Source organism: Lacerta agilis, chromosome 10 (assembly GCF_009819535.1).
Source record: "Lacerta agilis isolate rLacAgi1 chromosome 10, rLacAgi1.pri, whole genome shotgun sequence".
Taxonomy (NCBI): domain Eukaryota; kingdom Metazoa; phylum Chordata; class Lepidosauria; order Squamata; family Lacertidae; genus Lacerta; species Lacerta agilis.
Genome location: NC_046321.1, coordinates 17,165,375 through 17,180,079, shown reverse-complemented (window position 1 = coordinate 17,180,079; position 14,705 = coordinate 17,165,375). Strand labels below are relative to the sequence as shown.

The 14,705-nt window shown below is 43.4% G+C and overlaps 1 protein-coding gene across 7 annotated transcripts in view; it reads right to left on the bottom strand.

Annotated features, from left to right (window-relative positions):
• Positions 1-8,756: 8,756 nt before the first annotated feature.
• KDM5A (lysine demethylase 5A) overlaps positions 8,757-14,705 on the bottom strand; it is a 46,266-nt gene continuing 40,317 nt past the window's right edge. For 3 of the 7 annotated variants that reach the window (XM_033163096.1, XM_033163095.1, XM_033163099.1), the window contains 2 exons: positions 12,506-12,568; positions 8,757-10,605 (listed from right to left, as the gene is read on the bottom strand). In XM_033163096.1, coding sequence (XP_033018987.1) covers positions 10,393-10,605; positions 12,506-12,568 — 276 coding nt within the window. In that variant the 3' untranslated portion in view covers positions 8,757-10,392. Of the gene's footprint in view, positions 10,606-12,505; positions 12,569-14,705 lie in introns of those variants that run through there. The other 4 variants (XM_033163097.1, XM_033163098.1, XR_004427478.1 and 1 more) reach the window with 3 other exon arrangements.

Here is a 14,705-nt window from a genome sequence, read left to right as displayed (position 1 = left end):
TAGTGATGGCATCATTCATGTGAAGAGCATCAGCCATTGGTAGGTTACCGTTTTCCTCCACCACCCTGCCTGCCCATCAAAACCAAATTCTTTGATTCATTCATTCTCTCAGCCAGTTCCTTTTGTGAAGAAAACAGAGATTCCAATACACAGGGAGAAATACTACAGCCCAAATTGCATTGAAAGCTACACATGAACGCATAGCCAGAAGGAACAAGAAATCATGTTAAATCAGAGTGGCAGGGGGAGGAGAGGAGGAGAAAGAGGTGGGTGCATAAAGATATCTTTGCCACTAAAAATTGTTAGGCAGTCCACACACATGCACACCACACACAAACGCACACAGTCCGCCTGATGACTGCAACACAGCCCAACACAACAGAGGAGAGGGTACAAAACTAAGTTGTTACCTTGAAGGAATGAGCTGTCAGGGGTCTGGCTGACTGGGGAACCGTGAAAGCAATAAGAAAAAGGTGCTGGCTATTTAAAGCATGCAAGAAAAAAACCTATTCTGCAATGGTGTAATTCTAGACTTTGCCCAGCCCACATTCCTTCCTCCACCCCCACCCCCCAGGGCTGTACAATAAACTACACACGACTTCTGATGTGCCTTACTAAAGGAGCCCTTGCCCACTGCCCAGGCAACTTTCCTCCTCTTGTCTCCCACCGTGTGGGAGAAATGCACACAAATGTGTAAGTTCTCCCTCTCTTTTCACTGCCAGACCATGTCTCTGTCACTGGTCAATTTCTGTTCTGTCTCACCTTCCAAGGCCCAGCCACTGAAACATACTGCAGCATTGTTGAACAATCTTTTAATGGGGATTACGGATATTGAGGAAGCAAACAAAGAGGTTGTTGTTGTGGTGGTAGTTGTTGTTGTGGTTGTTACCACTTGCCCTTCACTCCAAGTTCCGAGGGTGGGTTACAACAATTAAAACACAACGCTAATATTAAAACACACTACTGCGCAATATTAAAAACAGTTTAAAAGTTAAAATTACAGAAATAAGATGGGTCCTAAAATAGACATTTCAAGTGTCAAAAGGCAGGTCAGGGAAGTGTGTCCTCAGCATTGGCTGAAGGCCCCTTGGAGCTTTTCATGAACCCCATTTTAACCACACAGAACTATTTGGTATCATCAGCACACTTTGCTACCTTATTGTTCAATCCAAACTCTAGATTGTTTAGGAACAGGTTGAAATACACAGGTCCCAATACCAATCCTTGGGGGTGAGGGGGGGTTCCATTGTGAGAACTGACCATTCATTCCTGCTCTCTGCTTCCCGTTTCTAAGCCAGTTCATGATCCATATGAGGACCTCTCCTCTTATTCCATGCCTGCTAAGCTCACTTTTGAGTCCTTACAAAATAAAAAAATCCTTCCAGTAGCACCCTAGAGACCAACTAAGTTTGTTCTTGGTATGAGCTTTCGTGTGCATGCACACTTCTTCAGATACCTTGGTGAGGTAATTTGGGAAAAGATTTTTGAAAGTCTGAGTACACAATGTCAACTGGAACACCTCTATCTATATGCTTGTTGACACTCTAAAAAAAACAACTCCGCTGAATAGGCTAGTAACACGGGACCAAGCTAAGCTAACCAGCCTGTGATTTCCAGAATCCCCTCTAGAACCCTTATTTATAAATGGTATAGAGGCTGATCAGGAGGGACAAGTCACTTATTTCACATTTGCGTTTTTTAAGAACTCTCACGGGGATGGCGTTCAGATCCAGCAATTTGTTTTTATTTTATTGACAAGGCTTCCTGTGGAAGTTAGTTCAGAGACAGGGATCTGCTCTAAAAGTTATTCTGCAAGGACAGAAGCAAAAAATTCATTCTGCATCCCTGCATTCTTCCTATTGTCCTTTAATGTACTTTTGACTCCCTTGTCATCTGATGGCTCAGTTACCTCCCTAGCAGGTCTCCTGTTATTAATGCATTTAAATATTCTTTGCAAGACCAAGCAGTCCAGCTCACTAATCTTTGCTAGGAGGCTTCTTATAAGCATCCATACACAGTCTCTTTCCAACCATGTCTCTTGCACTTGCATTTTAGCCTCCTCTTCAACCTCTTGATTTCTATCCTGTGCCCCCACACTCGCAATGCCAACTTCTGCCTTCTCCCCTTTAAATGTTTTTTTTTCACCTTCCTTTTCAGCCTGGAGGTGACATTAGTGTGGCTTCTTGTGTTGCCTAAAGACAGGACACCACATTTACACAGCATGCTGAGCACATATTTTCTGCTATGCTTGAGGAGATGTGTATGAAATATATATGAGATCTACACTTGACAATCCCAGGAGTCCCAGTTAAATGTTTCTCTGCAAATGTGCAGACTAATTTTAAAGTTAATACTTGGGTTATTAAGATTATTATAAAATATGTTAACCTACCTGGATACTGGGAATTGAGATAAATGTCTCTCTCTCTCTCTCTCTCTCTGTGTGTGTGTGTGTGTGTGTGTGTGTGTGTGTGAGAGAGAGAGAGAGAGAGAGAGAGAGAGAGAGATTAAAAACAAATGTATAATTACAGCTAAAAACAGCATGGTGTCAGCCCTTTCATTAAAAGCTGTTAGTTCCCCAAAGCCTGTTGGAATAAATTGTAAGGGGCCCATAGTTCGGTGCCATTCAGAATCTCCAAAGGCATCTTCAGGTAAAAAGAGCCCAGGTAGCAATTTTAGGAGATATCCCTGTGACACTGAGGGATATGGACTAACAATTCATCTCTACACAAGAAAGTTTCACATGTTGCTAGACTGTTGCTGAATTTTTTTTCAGCTTTTAGGTTATTTGAATGAAGACACAAATGTGGTTGGTTTGTTTTTAGAAAGCAATAAGATAAGGTTATAAACTGGTCCCTTCCAATTTTGCAGATTTATGAATTGTTATTGCCAGCTAACCCCAGCAGAACCAAGAGATCAAGAACGGAAATTCCTAAGCTGTTTGAAAACATTGCAGTGTATTGCACTCACACAGGGGACATTAGAGAACTGCTGGATAACCACCCTAAATTAAGTTCTCACACACTTCAAGATATTCCTTATTGTTTAGACAGCTAAGCAGCTACCCTTGAACCACAGCACATTAAAGAAATTCATGACCTAAACGGTTCACACCTGCATCTCATAAGCTTCCAAATTCTGAGCTCATCATAAATTATGATCAGTTAAATGTATGCAGTTGCACTTGATTAATCTCAGTTGCCAAACTTTCCCCCAGAAAGATACTGTATTTTCTCCCTCCCCGCCCCCAACTCCAAAAACAAACACCAATGGCTATGCTAGCTTAGAATGGTGGGAGTTATAGTCCAAAGTATTTGGAGAGCACTGAAATCAATCGACGTAAGTCAAGACAATTTATTTCAAAGGGTTATTCTTCGGTATGACATAGGACACAACCCTGCCATTCCAGTTGCATAACCTCACAAAGACACACATGGCAAGCAGGAGTGGTTTTTTATACTGAAGATGTAATGCTTGTGAAACTACTTTTGCTGAAATTTGGTTCATCATCTGGAAATAGTGAGAATGTAGGAAAAGGGTTGACTAAACCCAGGAGCCGAATCTGGCCTCTCCAAGCAATGTTTCTGCCCCCTCAAACCCCACCAATTTTGGTGGCAAGTGTAGACGGCAATTGGGTAGATGAAGCCCAGAACCGTGACGAGGCTATAGATTTCCCTTCCAGTCGTTGGATTCATTGATGGAGAAGCCATTTCAGCAGGGAGCCCGAGTGCCTTTGTGTGTGTGCACATGCATGCAAGTTTATGGGATGGCCACACCTACTGCTATGTGATCTTCCTTCCCTGAGGGTTGGGCCAGGGTGAATACAGGCCACAGGCCAAAAAGGTTAGCCAACCATGTTGTAGGAAATCCTTGATTGCTCATTGTCTTCCAAGGACCTTCCGTCATCTTGTGCAATGCCTAAATGAGGCCACTTAGTTCAGAGCTCGCAGAGAAAGTGACTGATAGCAGTTTCATTGTTAATTATTTGTGAAGGCTAGGAGGCAAAGCAAGGCCCTCACCAGTGCTTTTGAACAAGTAATCCCAATACTTACCAAACCTAACTTGCCCCTTATGAATCAAGAAGTTAATTTCTCTTCTGCTCCTGAATCACTTTGCTCTACATTTTTACCGTGTTTCCCAGCTTGATGTCACCTGCAAATTTCAAACAAAAATACTCCCAGCTGTCCTCCCAACTACCGGTAGCTAACGACTGAAAGTATGGAACAAACTGGTTGCCCAAGACTGTGGGCTCATCATCAGACTTCCACTTGTCCCACCACTTTCCCATGAGGAAATCTGATTTTTACAGCCAAATCAAAACAAACATCAATGGGGTTTTAGAGTGGATTGATGTTTGCACCGATTCAACACTAAAGAGTGGACTTTCTTGGAGAAAATGGACCCATGTCTAGAAAGCATAGAACAAGCGGGGAACTTTTGAGACCCCTGCTTTCTAGGCATGGGACAAGCAGAAGTGTGGATGAGCCCTGTGCCAAGTCACTCCACTGCTTGTCAAACTGAAAGCCCACAACACCTTTCCTCTTGCCCCCAACTCCATTAGTGCTATGCCTTACTACAAATTAAGGTGCCAGCAGGAGCCAGATAGATTGCCCTAGGAGCTCAGAAACAGGGCATTATGGCTATGACCTTCCCCACCCTTTGTGCATCCATATTGAGAAGCCAAACCACCGTCAGAGTTTTAATTTCACTCCTGAAAAACACTTTTGAGTTCAGTCAGATTCTGTGTGAATGTATTGGGGTGTAAACTTCACAGGAAGTAGCAATTCAGCAAGGAAATATTTCTTATACAGCTTCATCACACCAAATGTATTCAAGAAGGATACTGACAAGCTGGAACGTGTCCAGAGGAGGGCAACCAAAATGGTCAAAGGCCTGGAAACAATGCCTTATGAGGAACGGCTTAGGGAGCTGGGTATGTTTAGCCCGGAGAAGAGAAGGTCAAGGGGTGATATGATAGCCATGTTCAAATATATAAAAGGATGTCATATAGAGGAGGGTGAACGGTTGTTTTCTGCTGCTCCAGAGAAGCGGACACGGGGCAATGGATTCAAACTACAAGAAAGAAGATTCCACCTAAACATTAGGAAGAACTTCCTGACAGTGAGAGCTGTTCAGCAGTGGAATTTGCTACCAAGGAGTGTGGTGGAGTCTCCTTCTTTGGAGGTCTTTAAGCAGGGGCTTGACAGCCATCTGTCAGGAATGCTTTGATGGTGTTTCCTGTTTGGCAGGGGGTTGGACTGGATGGCCCTTGTGGTCTCCTCCAACTCTATGATTCTATGAATTAAAATTCAAACATTTTAAATAATCCACCTACATTTTGTTCAGCATTCCAGTTGCCCTCTTAAAAGGTATTTTAGCAGACGTGGCACCTATTTGCTGCTTTCTTTGCCACCTTTAAACTACTCTCTTTTGTTATTAAACTATGCAGCATGGGGAAATCTGTACCTTTCCTGGGAATTGCTTTATTCCTTGGAGCCCAGGTGCAACATTAGTAGCTTTAAAAGCTGTCCTCCTCTTAAAGAAGATAGAAACTAGAATTAAATAATGATAGTTTATTGTTCCTGTTTATGTAGGTATGTATGTTTTCTTTTATTCTTTGTTGTTTCTGTTTGATGTGTTTATCATGTTTTTTCTTATTGTGTATTTGTGTATGTATTGTGTTTTTCTTGTTTAATGTGAAAATAATAAAATATTTTTTTAAAAAAAAATAAAAGCTGTCCTCCTCAGCTTCATTTCCAAAGTTAGAAATGGCTCATTGTTTCACATTTCTAATCCAATGGCTAGTTCTCTTCACCCCTTATCCTCACTTTGATCTTTCCTGACTTCACTTTTCAGTCTCTATATAGCATTACCTCCCCCCTTTTGCAGTTAAGCATGCTACAGATCTCCTTGCACCTGATGAGTGTTAAAAGTCTCTAGAAAATAAGAATTTTGATTTTTTGCGTGGGAATGAACCAGTTGTACATGGCAAAAAAATTGAGCAGAATGAGGCTCAATTCAAATTTAACTATGGCACATAAGATTTCTTACCCAAGTATACGGATTAAACATCAAATAATAATCTGAAGCCCACAAATCCAAGTTAGCTTAGGCGTTTCTGGCTCTTCCCCAACCCGCCTCACAGAAAACATTTTTGGAGCATGAACCATACTACAAAAAGGTGCAATATTCAAGTGTCTGAATAGGTGTAGCGTACAGGCCACGGTGAAAAATGGGCTGTGCTTATTGAACATCTCCTAACCATTTGACATTAGACTACCTACAAGTTGAACATGTAGATTTTCAATCCCTTCTTTGCATCCAAAAGGAAAAGTCGTCTTGTTTTTTTCGCCAAGAAGAAATTCCGAGAACTCTGCAACAATCACAGTCCAATGCAGGAAATCATACACACTACTAAAGGGAGGCAGAAACCCTGACAGCATGGTTTGTAAGCTATTTCTGAAATACATACATGTCCTGAAGGAGTCTGCCCCACACCTTTCTATTTTTGGTTTCACATTGCCCAGTAGGTATGTCTTGGTAGGTCATCCGTAGCAGTGACCAGAGGAGGAATGACTACTGGGAGGAGTGCAGAGAGAAGCAACGGCATGGTGCATCTGCAGTGGCACAACAGGACGCCTTCATCTGCCCTGGCTGCAACAAAACATGTCTTTCCCATATCTGTTTCTACAGCCACAGCAGGCGCTGTAACCTTCCAACAGTTTGACTTTATCCCCAAAGGCACGCTCCTCCATTGTCTCCTGAGACAGATGCCAACCAATGGGTAAGTCATCAACATTTGTAGCAACCACTGCCCCTCCTAGAGCTCAAGGGATGGGTTTTCTGATGCAGGACTGAGCATTGGGGCATTCTGAAACAACCTGCCCCAGGCCAGAATGAGTGGAGGGAGGGGATGGTCTCTGAACCTGCTCTCCAAGGCTTCACTGCTTTCAGAATCAGCATGACTTTAGGAACTTTCATTGAATTCGCTCTGAACTTCAGAGGCACATGAAAACAGAACAGAAAAATCATTTTCAGGTAAGAGATTACCCTGCCTAATTTGCCAGAAGACAATATATAGTAACATGTTTCTTTCCCATTTTCAGATGAGGGTCAGTGATAGTAAAGACCGCCTACCCTTAGAGTAACTTAAGTGGGACTCATTAAATATAATAATGCATTCACACCACTTTCCCTGAACATCTAGGGGAATTGTTGTACAGGTCTTACCCTCTTGTAAAGGAGGCTAGGTAAAGGGACCCCTGACCATTAGGTCCAGTCATGTCCGACTCTGGGGTTGCGGCGCTCATCTTACATTACTGGCTAAGGGAGCCGGTGTACAGCTTCCAGGTCATGTGGCTGGAATGACTAAGCCGCTTCTGGTGAACCAGAGCAGCGCACGGAAACACCGTTTACCTTCCCGCCGGAGTGGTGCCTATTTATCTACTTGCAACAAACATTTGGCAGCCTAAGGTCAGAACAGAGAAGTCCTGGCTTAGTGAAGATCTTTGAGGATTGACAAATCATACTTCATACTCATAAATGCAATGGCCTTTGGAAGTAAAGTGAGAACACAAAGGCAATGTTAACTGAATAAACTGATGGTCAACCAGGGTGGTGAATTCAAGGCAGGAAGGTTCCTGGAACCTCTACACTGAGAGGCTGTATGTTACTAAATGCTGCGAGTAACAGAAGGTTATTGCCTTCACACTCTTGCTCATGGATTTTCCAGAGGCATTCAGTTGGCTGCTGAATGAAACAAGGATGGTGGGATGGATAAAACTTTGGTCTCACTCAACAGGCCTATTATAGGAACTTGAAAAATTGAAACCAGTGCCAAAAAAGGGTAAAAACAGTCCAGATTGGAAAGCAGACTTAAATAGGCTATAAAACCAGGCCGATGCATAATGGAGAAATACTGCAAATCTATACACATTATGCACATTCAGTAACAAAAGAGAGGACTAAAATGTTTGTTTCACCTTAATGATTTCTTGGCCAGGGAAGACCAGAAAGTGTGGGGACAAACACCTCCTCAACTAACCCTATAAAGTCACGTTGCTTTAAAATTTCTTTGACAGTTTAATATCACAACTTTTCTGCTACCACTTTCTGTTCAGAAGTTTGTGGTAATCGAGTTGACTAGGTCTGACCTTCATGTTGTAGCTCTGGCTGGTATTTGAGACTGATCAAGTGAGAAACTTTGTTGTACCAGGGATCAATAATCTGCTTTACTTGTTCTCTGCAAATCACTACACTTTCTTACCTTGCAGCCATGCAATTGAGGGGACACTTTGCTTCCGAAAGCTGAAATTGCAATCCAGAAAGCTATATAAATGAATGGGGGAGACCAAGGAAACCCAGCCAGAGATTTCTTTGAAATGTCAACTATGATTGCATGAGCTGTTGAAGAGGAAAGATGTTTTTCAATTCAATTTTACAGCGGAAGCAGAAGTGGGTTGCCTGCCTCTTCAACATGTAGTGAAAACTTGAGAAACTTGTCAGCGTTTTCCACTTCTTCACAAAGGAGTTAGAGGGTCAAGTTGAAATGCAGCTCAGGAGAACACTTGTGGGTCCTGTAAACAGTTTTATAACACACTAGACCCACCCCTTGACTTAATGAGAGTCCCCCATCCCAATATTTTACGAGGTGCATTATTTGCAGACGGAAGCCAGCGATGTGCTTCAAGACAAAGATGCTTGATCAACGACATCTCCAAGTACCGGATACAACAGAAGGGACACAAAACAGTCAAGGCAGAACACTACAAGATTTTTATCTTTTAGAAAATCCCAACCCCTGCATCTAGTAAGACTGGACACTATAGTTACAACACTCCTAGAACTGTAGAAGAATGGAAACACAATAGATAATGGGAACGGGGTGGGGGGGTGGGGAGAGAGAGAGAGAGAGAGACACCACCATGGCCAGTTTCAGCCACTCACAGAAAAGCCAGCAAGGATCAAGATGCCTTGCTAACAGAACAAACTCCAACATGAAGGTAGCACATGAAATGTTTTGTTTTTACCTATTTAAAACACAGGCAGCAGGTGGAGCAAGGATGTGGGGAGTAACTGCTAATTTCCTTGTACTACAAGGAAGGAATGAAGTTAAAAACCCAAGCCTGCAGGCAGGTTTTTGTGTGTGTGTGTGTCTGTGTGTGTGTGTGCACGCCTCTCTCTTTTTTTCTGTGCTGCTGGTAACCGTGGTAAGTATAAAAACCAAAGAAAAATAATCTTTCTTTCTTTTTTGTAGAACAAGTCAGTAGTCCGAGACATAGAAAAAAGTAAAAACCAGTCCTTTTTTAAAAATTGGTTTACTAAAACAATTGCCACCTGCTCCCCAAGTCGCCTCTCTTCCAGGAAAGCAAGGGGGGAGATTGAGCCAGATTTGGAGCCAAGTGTAGGCCTTTAATCCATAGAAACCTAAAGGCGAGGAAGCAGGGCTGCAATCTGTAGACTGCATTTCTTGAACTGTGAAACTACCGTCTGGTGATGCTGGGAATACTTGTGAGCTGGCGTTTTTCACAGAAGCATGTCAGTGTGGAAACGTGAGGAAGCTGGGCTACTCTCGGCCCCCATCACCAACCCCATGCACTCGCAATACCCACCATACCAGCGGCACCTTGCTTCAGACAACTTAGTGACAGGGTGTCAAGCAAAGCCTGATACAAGGGGAAACGGCCACCAGTGCAGAGAGGAGTGCTTTGCCAAGGAAACATACCCTCAGCTACATGTTAATTTATACGGTGAGCTTTCCCCAACGAGGGAAGGGACCACCAAAGGAAGGAGGGCAAACACAAAATCAATGTCTGTTTCCAAGACCTATAGTTCCTTTGCCTTCTAACAACAAAACCAGGAGCTAATTTGTTTCTGGTTTTTTCCACCCACCCATCACCCCCTGCGTGGTGCTCAACTCAAGTTCCTTGACCACATAGCATGGCCTTGGCACCTCTACAACATGAAGAGGCTGAAAGGGAGCCGTCGTCATCTCTGCCCAATCAGCCCACCACCCAAGAGGCAAACTTGTGGGTTGCAGGATTCTCAACAATGGCCCCCATTTGAACTGTTGAGGCAAAGAAGCTTAATCCATGGGCCTCATATCTGCTCAGCCTGAAGGTGGTACCTACGCTTAGCCTCTTTTTTTCTTAAAGGAAACATGGGAGTAAATACACTGGCTGGGACTTCCAACAGGGTGGTATCTGCATAGCTGGGTCAGTACCCCTGTGCCCAGGACATCCCTTTTGCGTAAAGGAAGCCGGCTATATGGGGCCAGCTCCGCTATAGGGCTGTACGTCCGCAGAAGTGGACCATTTCCAAGTGGCTACATTAGCTTCACGCCGCCATCTTAGTGTTCCATTTCCCTTACGTCCCAGTAAGACCAAGCGGCTGCTAACTCGTCTCCTTGAGGTCCTCCATAGGTAGTTTGTAGCTCAGCAGGAAATGAGGAGGTGGTGCGTGTGTCGGACTGCCTGCCCCCTGCATCTGTTTCTTTGCACAGTTTATACAGATATAATCTTCACTCTCGGCCATTTCTGGTGAGACACCAACACAAACTTGATGAAACCACTCATCACAGCCGCCATCACACTGCACCCAGTCTACCTGTAAGATACAATAGGCACGTGTTAGTGACATCGCAACGGAAGAGAAATTCACAAAATTCTCCAGCTTAGCATTACAGAAGCTGAGAAACTGGAGTACAAACCTATTCAGGTGTCATTAGAGAAGCAAAGGTTAATATAGATCTGGCATTCATTCTTTACCACCAAACCGGGCATCTTCGGAGGAGAGAACTGCATGTGGCCCCAGATCTTAAGCCTGTCCATCAGAAGCAGCGTTAAGGATGCCAGAAATCAGCAGCAGATGTTACAGCACCTTATCAGTTGTTCCCAGGTAACTTCTGCTCAAGGAGACAGACTGAGGGGTGCAGAATTCTTGGCTGGGAATTTACCAGGGAGGACGACTCCCTGGTTAATGCAACAGAAATGGGCAGGAAAAGTCTGTGAGAAGGAAAAGCCCCATTCTGTAGGATTTACCTGGAGATTTCCATTTTTGAAACCAATATATCGCAGGCGCCTCCCATGGTTCAGATGTTGCAACTGTGTTTCAATTGTCATTCAAGTAACAAAGCAGGGTTTTCACAGCCTGCACCCAGAAGACTCAGAGATCCATACAACACCCTAGCTTGCATACATTATGAGCATACATTACCTGCACAAACTTCCATAACACAGAGGGGACTATGATTCCAGTAAGTGGGCAATTAGGCTCTTGCATTTCACCACCAAGATACATGGCACTTTGCATAAAAAATAATCATGTGAAATGACACGAGCACAATCCCAGTTCTTGCAGTTAAGATCACAAAGGCCAGGGACATACACAGTGGGAATTGGCGGCTGCTGCTGCTGCTATACATTTAAGGCTCATTTTCTAGATAATTACAATGTCCATTTGTTCGATATACTCAATTTCCTCCTCGAGAACACACACACACACGCACACACACACTATTTCCAGTATTAAGGTGTTCCTGACCACAAACTGGCCCTGAAATCTGTGGTTTCAATGTCACGTACAAGCAAAATTGGAAGTAAAAAAGTAAAGGGAGAGTCCACAGCTTTATGGCATAATATATGCATATATGAAGACATTCATGTTCAAGTCTGCAGCAAATCCAGACCTGGATAGCTGCTGCCGATCTAAGTAGGTGGGCCAAAGGTATCAGGCAGCTTCACATATTCAACTCTACCATGGGTATCAAGTTGAAACAGATCATCCTCTAAATTAGTAGTTGGCTTGATTTTCAAGTAGTATCAGATTTTGTCCCCTAAATTAAATGCACTCTACTTTAAAAGAATTTAAAATTTATTGAGTATCTCAAAGTAGCCATAAACCCAATTCAATCATAGAATTGTAAACCTCCTTAATTCAAGTCTATTCTAAACACAGTTTGCTTCCCCTTTTTGCTATTATGAGCCAAGCCTACTTTTTCGTTTCTAGCAATGCTTTAGTCACTGATCAAAAGATTCCTGCTTGTGTTTTTTTGCACATATGTGGCAGAGGGTTAACAGCCACCATGCAGTGGCAGGAGCATATAAAAGAGGAAGCACAAGTGGGTGGAATTGCTAAGATTATCAGTTAAACCAAAGGCAAGCATGCTGTCATCAAAAAGAGAAACACAAGCTTTGGTTCCTGGCACTAAGAAGCATTTATTTCAGCAGTCAAAATGATTTTAACTGAGCATCTGACCCAAAAAGGTGAATGAAGTACAGCAAATTAAGATACTCCAACATCTGAACCCAATTCTCCCTCCTCTTGTCTCCAAGCAGAGCACTTCAAGAGTACTTGAGGAGGTGCTACTTCTGTGTCACTTCCTGCAACTGCTGGGGTGTTTTGGGGGTGCAGGGCTGTTGCCTCCAACCTGTCATGGTTGTTGGAACCGTCAGTGGTCAATTAAACATTTATTATCCATTATTTAATTCTGGATAAGGCCACTGACCTTTTGTGCGTTATGAGACCTGGCTGAGTAAGGCCTGGTTTTGGTCTCGTGCAAGTATCCAAACTGCAGTGGGGAGAGAGAAGTGTCAGTTATTGGTAAAGACAGTTATTGGTACCTTAGCTATGCATTAAGGTATGCGGTTCTTAGTTCATCGAATGCAAAATCTATTTCTGCAGTGCTGGAGGTTGGGCAGACCCATTATACTGGATATTTCAGCATACAAACCAAGGCCGGAGCTGACTTGAACTTCTTGGTCTCTGACAACCATGGTTCCACACCAATACCTGGCTCTGTTCATGCAACAGGGTAAGTTCTGGGATCCATGATCTGCCCTAGTCTGAAAGCCTATTAGGCAACGTGGGTGACACCACTGCCAACTTGGAAGGCAGAGATCCCTCCCTCAGGTGCCCTCACTGGGGTAGTAGGCCTTTTAGGCTGGTGTGCCACTGGATTCATGAAGCAAGCTGGATTTTGCAACTCTGGAGGATAAGCAACAGGGAATGGGTACCTGTCAATGGTCTGGCTGATGTGTACAATGGAAGGTTTACTTTAGCCAGTGTTACTCCCAATAACCTTTTCATTGGCACTGTCTCCCTGGTTTAGGAAGCTGATGCACATGAAGGAGAGACCAGTGTTAACTCTTATTAATGCCCAAACTGACCAATGGACACATCAGCCTTGCCTCTTTGCTGCCACTGTATCTGCAAAGCATCATCCAGTGGACCTGTTCTGAGTAGCGAATTACACCCCAAAAATAATGTTTTCTAAAATTCCTGCCAACTTGACTTTTGGTCTAAATGGCACAGAGACTGTGATTGTGGCTTTTTGGTTGATTCCCATCTACAACGGGAGAAACAATCTCCTACAGGCCTTGTTAAGACTACCTTGAAGTCTTTCAAAGTACTGGCCATGAGTCTTGGCGCCCCAGTTACAGAACGAATATTCATAGAATTGCTTGGCTATTGTGCTCATTCTTGAGAGAAACCCCAAAGGCCAGTAAGATGAGATTGCTCACCTCCCCGCCTTACCCCCACCAGCCCTTCTTACAGAACCCCATAATGCATGCCCACTATGTATGAAACCACTGGGAGATATCAGGTGTAGGGATGGCATTAGGCATTACTCATGTACAGATGAAATCGCTATACTCTTTATCCAATCCAGGTTCTGCAGAGTCTGTGCCTGATGTCTGACCACTGAGGATCAAAGTTAATTGAAGCCCTATCTTGATAAGACCAAGGTGAATATGGCTAGCAGGTAGGAAGGTGGGGGCTTGAGCTTGGTTCTCAAGCTTGTAGCTTTGCTGGTGGCAGCAAACAACTCCACCTGTTACAGCAACCTCAGATTCAGACTTAAGGAACCATTCATGTCTTCATAGCTCTGAGGCTGGAATGTCATAAAGTGGCAGAATAGAGTCCACACATTACTGTGCTCCAGCATCTGCATCAACTTTCTTATTACCTGGGTCATTCTCCCTCTTCAAGACCATGGACTCTCCTTCACTGGAAGTTTTTAAAGCAGAGGTGGATGCTTAAGATTCCTGCATTGCAGGGAGTTGGACTAGATGACCCTCACAGTCCCATCCAACTCTGCTATTTTATTATTCTTTGACCACCACTTTCCACAGGCCCAACCATTGTGTCTTAGAACAAGTGTGCCATCTTAAGCAAAACAGTGCAAAACATTAGAATAAGAGAATGTACGGAAACATTATTGATGGCTACTGTTTGACATGAGACTCTTTCTCCTATAGTTTGCCAGTGTTTAGCAGCCTCTTGGCACTGAAACGTTTTTTTTATTTGCATTTTTTTGGACAAGTGCATAGTGGGCAGGGCAAATATGAGTAGGAATATGTTTTAAACTGGTTTCTAGAAATATATTAAGTTTATAAAGGAACAAATTAGCAAGGATGTTATACAATATTCTCTGACCTGAACTGGTGTGGATAGTGTGAGCGATGAGTCTAAAAAATAGGCAATTTAAAGCATCTTCATGGTGTGTTCCCTAGGTCTCTGCAGCTAAATTCTGCAGCAAACCCCTGGCTTTTGCAGCATATGGAAATTTCTGCAGCAGCTTATGCACTTGTGCAGGATTTACATTTTGAGGCGTGTGGCTTTTTTTGCAAAAGGAAAGCTTTATTTTTCAACAAAGGACCACACAGCCAACAGCAATCTGCATTGTTCACCTGCACAAGAACCCT